At 39.5% G+C, this 4991-nt stretch overlaps 1 protein-coding gene across 1 annotated transcript; it reads left to right on the top strand.

The window, feature by feature from the left end:
* The first annotated feature begins 506 nt into the window (after nt 1-506).
* On the top strand, nt 507-4991 carry LOC146575227 (uncharacterized). Its single transcript, XM_085269839.1, has 3 exons — nt 507-1177; nt 1287-1568; nt 2064-4991. Exons 1-3 carry the CDS (start codon nt 961-963, stop codon nt 3092-3094), a joined length of 1530 nt encoding a protein of 509 aa, XP_085125965.1. The 5' UTR covers nt 507-960; the 3' UTR covers nt 3095-4991.

Here is a 4991-nt window from a genome sequence, read left to right as displayed (position 1 = left end):
CTGCCAGCCTTAAACCTGAAAAAAACTCACGATTTTATAGAACTAGACAATGCATTTCCTGAAGAAAATTTCAATGTAATGATTATTTATTAATACGTTTTGTATTCAGTATTTAGTTTTATAAAGTAAATGCTGACCACACAAGTTTCCTTCTGGATTAATAAAGTTTTAAAAAATATCTGTAAAGTGTTATGAAATATAAAAATGTTTTTGTTGAGAATATGTCCACACAAAATAATTAAATAGGGCATTTTCTGTTATTTAACAGAGGTTTTCTGTTTTATAATTACACTGCAGTTTGGACGACGAGCTTCTGGAACGTTTTTAGGCATTTGTTCACATTTTGCAATTTAAGCCCCAAGAAACATAAAGATTTTATTATTTTATTCCAGCAGCACTCCATTATCATGTACACTGTAAAATCTAACATTGTGTTTAATTAAAAAAATATAAGGATATACTAAACTCAATTTTTATCAGTTTGTTTAAATAAGTTACCAGTAGTTTTTATTCAAAAAGCTGATCAACCCAGTTTATTTGAGTTGTCTTGAATTGGAAAAACTAAGTAAGCTAGAAATTTTGCTTCTCAGTGCAGGCTTTTAAAAGATATGGTTTGAAAATGCCATGTCACTGCTATCCTCCTCACTTTGCACAGATCAGTCTGCATGTTCATGGCACCCACATTTTTTTATTGCATTAGTTTGAGCAAACCTGGGTTCAGATGGAGCAGCTTGAGCTCAAGAGATAATTTCTGTGATTTTTTGCGTGATACTCTGGCTTGGAAGTAAACTGTTTTTGTACCTTCTTTCAGTTTAGAACCAGGTTTTGAACTTGCTAGCTAGCCAGCTTGTTAGCCTAGCATTAGCCTAGCGTTGCTGCTGCTTCTCAGCTCATGTTACGTAGAAAATTAACCCCAAGTGAAAAAGATAAGCGCAAAATCACAGACAGACAGTACGCAAAATGCCTATGTCCTGTTGTGTTTACGGATGCTCCAGTAGGTCGACCAGAGAAACTGATAAACGGTATTTTAGGGTACCAAAAATAGCCCAACGAAGAGGAGAAAAATGGAAAATTCTAACCGAAAAACGTAGGAAAAAATGGATTTTAAATTTACGTTTACAGTTGGGAGGAGCAGAGTCTGCCAATGCCCGTGTCTGCAGCGACCACTTCGTCAGAGGTAATGTTATGTTTGCAAACGAACTTATTAGCATTAGGTTGTCGTTAAATTCTCGTTTACTTAGTGCTTTTAAGTTAGTAGTCTAATATTGACTTGATTGGGACTATAGGCTGCCCAAGTGCTTTGGATGACGACGAGTCGGAGGACTGGGCTCCGACGGTCAATCTCGGCTACGAACGAAAACCCAGATCGGAATCAGTTCTCAAACGAGAGAAAAGAATGAAGCTTAAGGCAGAACAGCATCGATGTGCAGAGGCGATTTTGGATATGCAACAGACGGCTGAGAGCCCGGATTTGAGCCTAGTGACAGTGGAGAACCCCGAACTGCAGCTTCCAGCTGAGAATCCACAACCAGAAGACTTCAGTGTGAATGAGACATTCACTTATCCAGGTAAGATATTGTGCTGAGATGTAAAACAAACAAGAATCATGTCAAAGAGAAAAAGATGCCATTATCTGTAATGATTATGGTCCAAGTTACATATTACATGTTTGTGATTTTTTTTAATCACAGAGTAAATCCATACCATTTTATTCAGAAAAAAAGAAAAAGTGGCACTTATTACCGTCAGGCACACACCACAGGTTTTTGTACACTGCTATGGTTCTTATATTGCCAGATTCCAGACAGTCTCCTTTCACAGATAAGTAAAGATATCCGTAATGTAAGGTTTCTGTGGTGAGAAACATATAAATATATTTTTTGTTTAGACGCAACATGTTTTTTTGTTGATTAAAAAAAATAATTACATTAAATTAACATAGTGAATTAAACACATTACACCAGATTCTAATAGCCCACTAAAAAAACTCCTACAGTGAAAATGAGTAAAAATTGAGGTTGCCTCTATTATGCTGATTATGCTCCCCCACTGTTATATTGCAGGCTGTGCGGATGCTGGATGCCAGACAGAGCTGACGATGGATGACATCGAGAAGATGGAGGATGTTTTGAGACAGAACACAGCAGAGCTGGTTGATCTTCGGAGCAAGGCTCTGGACACACAGTTCAGCCAGGAGGCTTTTGAAAAAAATGAAGACAAGACAAAGTTCTACACAGGGCTCCCCAACTTCTTAGTTTTAATTCAGATTTTTGAACTGTGCGAGCCCTATATCACCTCGGGACCTATGTCTTTGTTGTCCAAATTTGAACAATTCATACTAGTTTTGCTGAGGCTGAGACTAAATCTGCCCCTGAAAGATTTAGCTTTCAGGTTCAATATTTCTCTGTCCACTGCTTCTAGAGTTTGGCATAAAGTAATTGACATACTTCATAAAAGGTTAGAGTTCCTAATTGAGTGGCCAGAGCGACATGTTCTTCAAGCTACGATGCCACTGAGTTTCAGACAGGCATTTGGATGTAAAGTGGCTGTGATTGTTGATTGCTTTGAAGTCTTTATTGAGAGACCATCTAATCTTCTTGCACAAGCTCAAACTTGGTCCAACTACAAGCACCATCACACTGTAAAATTTTTGATTGGTGTTGCCCCCCAAGGCTACGTCACTTACATATCTTCTGCCTGGGGAGGGAGAGTTAGCGATAAGCAGATCACAATAGAGAGTGGCCTCCTAAATAACTTGTTACCTGGAGATATTGTCCTTGCAGATCGTGGGTTCAATATTGGCGATAATGTGGGGTTTTACTGTGCTTCACTACAGACACCGGCATTCACTAAAGGGAGAAAACAGCTGTCAGCCTATGAAGTGGCAGAGACAAGGAAAATAGCCAATTTGCGTATCCATGTTGAGCGAGTCATAGGTTTAGTCAGGAGGAAATATCAAATTCTGCAGAGCAGGGCTATGCCAATAGAGAACATGTCCACAAAGCCAGGTGAGACACATGCATTGATCGACAAGATTGGGGTAATTTGTTGTGCCTTATCAAATCTCTCCGAGTCTGTTGTCCCACTGGAGTAAGGGGGGTGGGTGGTAATCAATCAGTTAAAAAAAATTAAATGTCTTGTCACTGTCACGGCTCACAGAAGGGGGTGGAGAGGAAGAGTAGTGTCCAGTATCTGCTGCTTGGCTCTGGTGATAAGTAGAACAGGGTAGAGTAATAGTAGTACCTAAGTCCTGACTCCTGATTAGTCTGTAAATGTTTTCAAATGAAATATTTTTCTCCAACTGTCAAATTGTGCTGGCAGTTTGTACAGTATTATACTGTGAGATGGATTGCAATCTATTTTGTTTATTTGTTTAAAAGTCTAATCTTGTAAATAAACCACCAATGTATTATTATGCTGCCTCAATAGCATTTAATCATTGTGTAGTGTTACACAACACTTAAATGACACAATTAAATGTACAATAAAATTAAATGACAATTTGTGCTCTAATGCTACGTCAGAGCAAATACAATAGCCAGAACTCATGACTACCATCAGGTCATAACAATATTCAAAATGTCATTATGTTGTCGTCCTTTTATCACATTACACATGTATGTTTGTAACTTGCTGTCCCAGTATTTCTGGGAGTATACTGTTTCTAAAAAAACACTCAACTTTAGGAATCGCATCATCCCAAAACTCAAGGTCAGGCAAAATCCTTTCAACAAATATGTCATTGCGGTTCCACACAACAAAGTCACAGTACTCTGCATTTGCAATGTGAAGCTGTAAAAAAAGTTACGTTTTTACTGTAACACCACAAACATTTTTAACAAAATATCTTCATAACTTGAAATGCAAATAGAAATTTTTAATTTAAAAATGTATCCACAAGTTTTGCAAACAACAAAGTTACATGCAATCTTTTACCTAAAAATGCAGCAAAGGCTAAAACCGGTGTTTGTGAAACCACGTTAATGACACCGTGTACAACCATTGGAGATGTGAGCAGGACAGACAGATCAATTGATGGAAAAGTGTGGACTTTATACTAGTTTTTAAATTGTGTTGATAGGCCACGTAAAACCAGAGTTATGCTAAAAATATATGCAATGTTTGTTTTTCTTCCTGAATACTATCGCTGTTTATATTTACTGCAAAAAGAAACAGTAAAAACTGCGTTTTATAAGGAAAACGTTCAAAAGCCTGTGAGCAAAAATCAAACCATTGAAATGTGAGAGATTTGAGACATTTAGCGCAAAACTTGTGTAGTGTAGTCAATAGTTTTGTTGTGTGTGTCAGAACAATGAGGCGACTGTTGAATGTTACAGGTGTTACAGGAGTGATACATCTCCTGTTGTTCTCCTTTATCTCATAGTGGACAGAAATTCCTCAAGTCATGCACGGCTCAGCTGGCTGCAGTGTTCACGCACATCTTCAACCTTTCCCTCTCTCTGTCTGTAGTCCCAGCCTGCTTCAAAATGGCCACCATCGTCCCTGTACCCAAATCCTCCACCATCTCCTCATTGAACGACTGGCGACCTGTAGCCCTGACCCCCATCGTAAGCAAATGCTTCGAGAAGCTGGTCAGGGACTTCATCTGTTCTGCACTACCCGACTCACTGGACCCTCTACAGTTCGCATACCGCCACAACAGGTCCACTGATGATGCCATAGCCCTGACACTACATACTGCCCTGTCACACCTGGAGAAGAGAGACACGTATGTGAGAATGCAGTTTGTAGATTACAGCTCAGCATTCAATACCATCGTTCCCTCGAAGCTGGACAGGAAACTGCAGGATCTAGGACTGAGCAGCTCCCTCTGCAGCTGGATCCTTAGCTTCCTGTCTGACAGACGCCAAGTGGTCAGAATGGGCAGCATCACCTCATCCCCCATCACACTGAACACTGGTGCTCCACAGGGGTGTGTACTGAGCCTTCTCCTGTACTCACTCTACACCTACGACTGCACGGCCACTAAC

Source organism: Mchenga conophoros, linkage group LG4 (assembly GCF_057382185.1).
Source record: "Mchenga conophoros isolate Kocher_MC1m ecotype Shallow Benthic linkage group LG4, M_conophoros_male_GT1.1, whole genome shotgun sequence".
Lineage (NCBI taxonomy): Eukaryota > Metazoa > Chordata > Actinopteri > Cichliformes > Cichlidae > Mchenga > Mchenga conophoros.
This window is presented reverse-complemented; position numbering and strand designations above follow the sequence as displayed.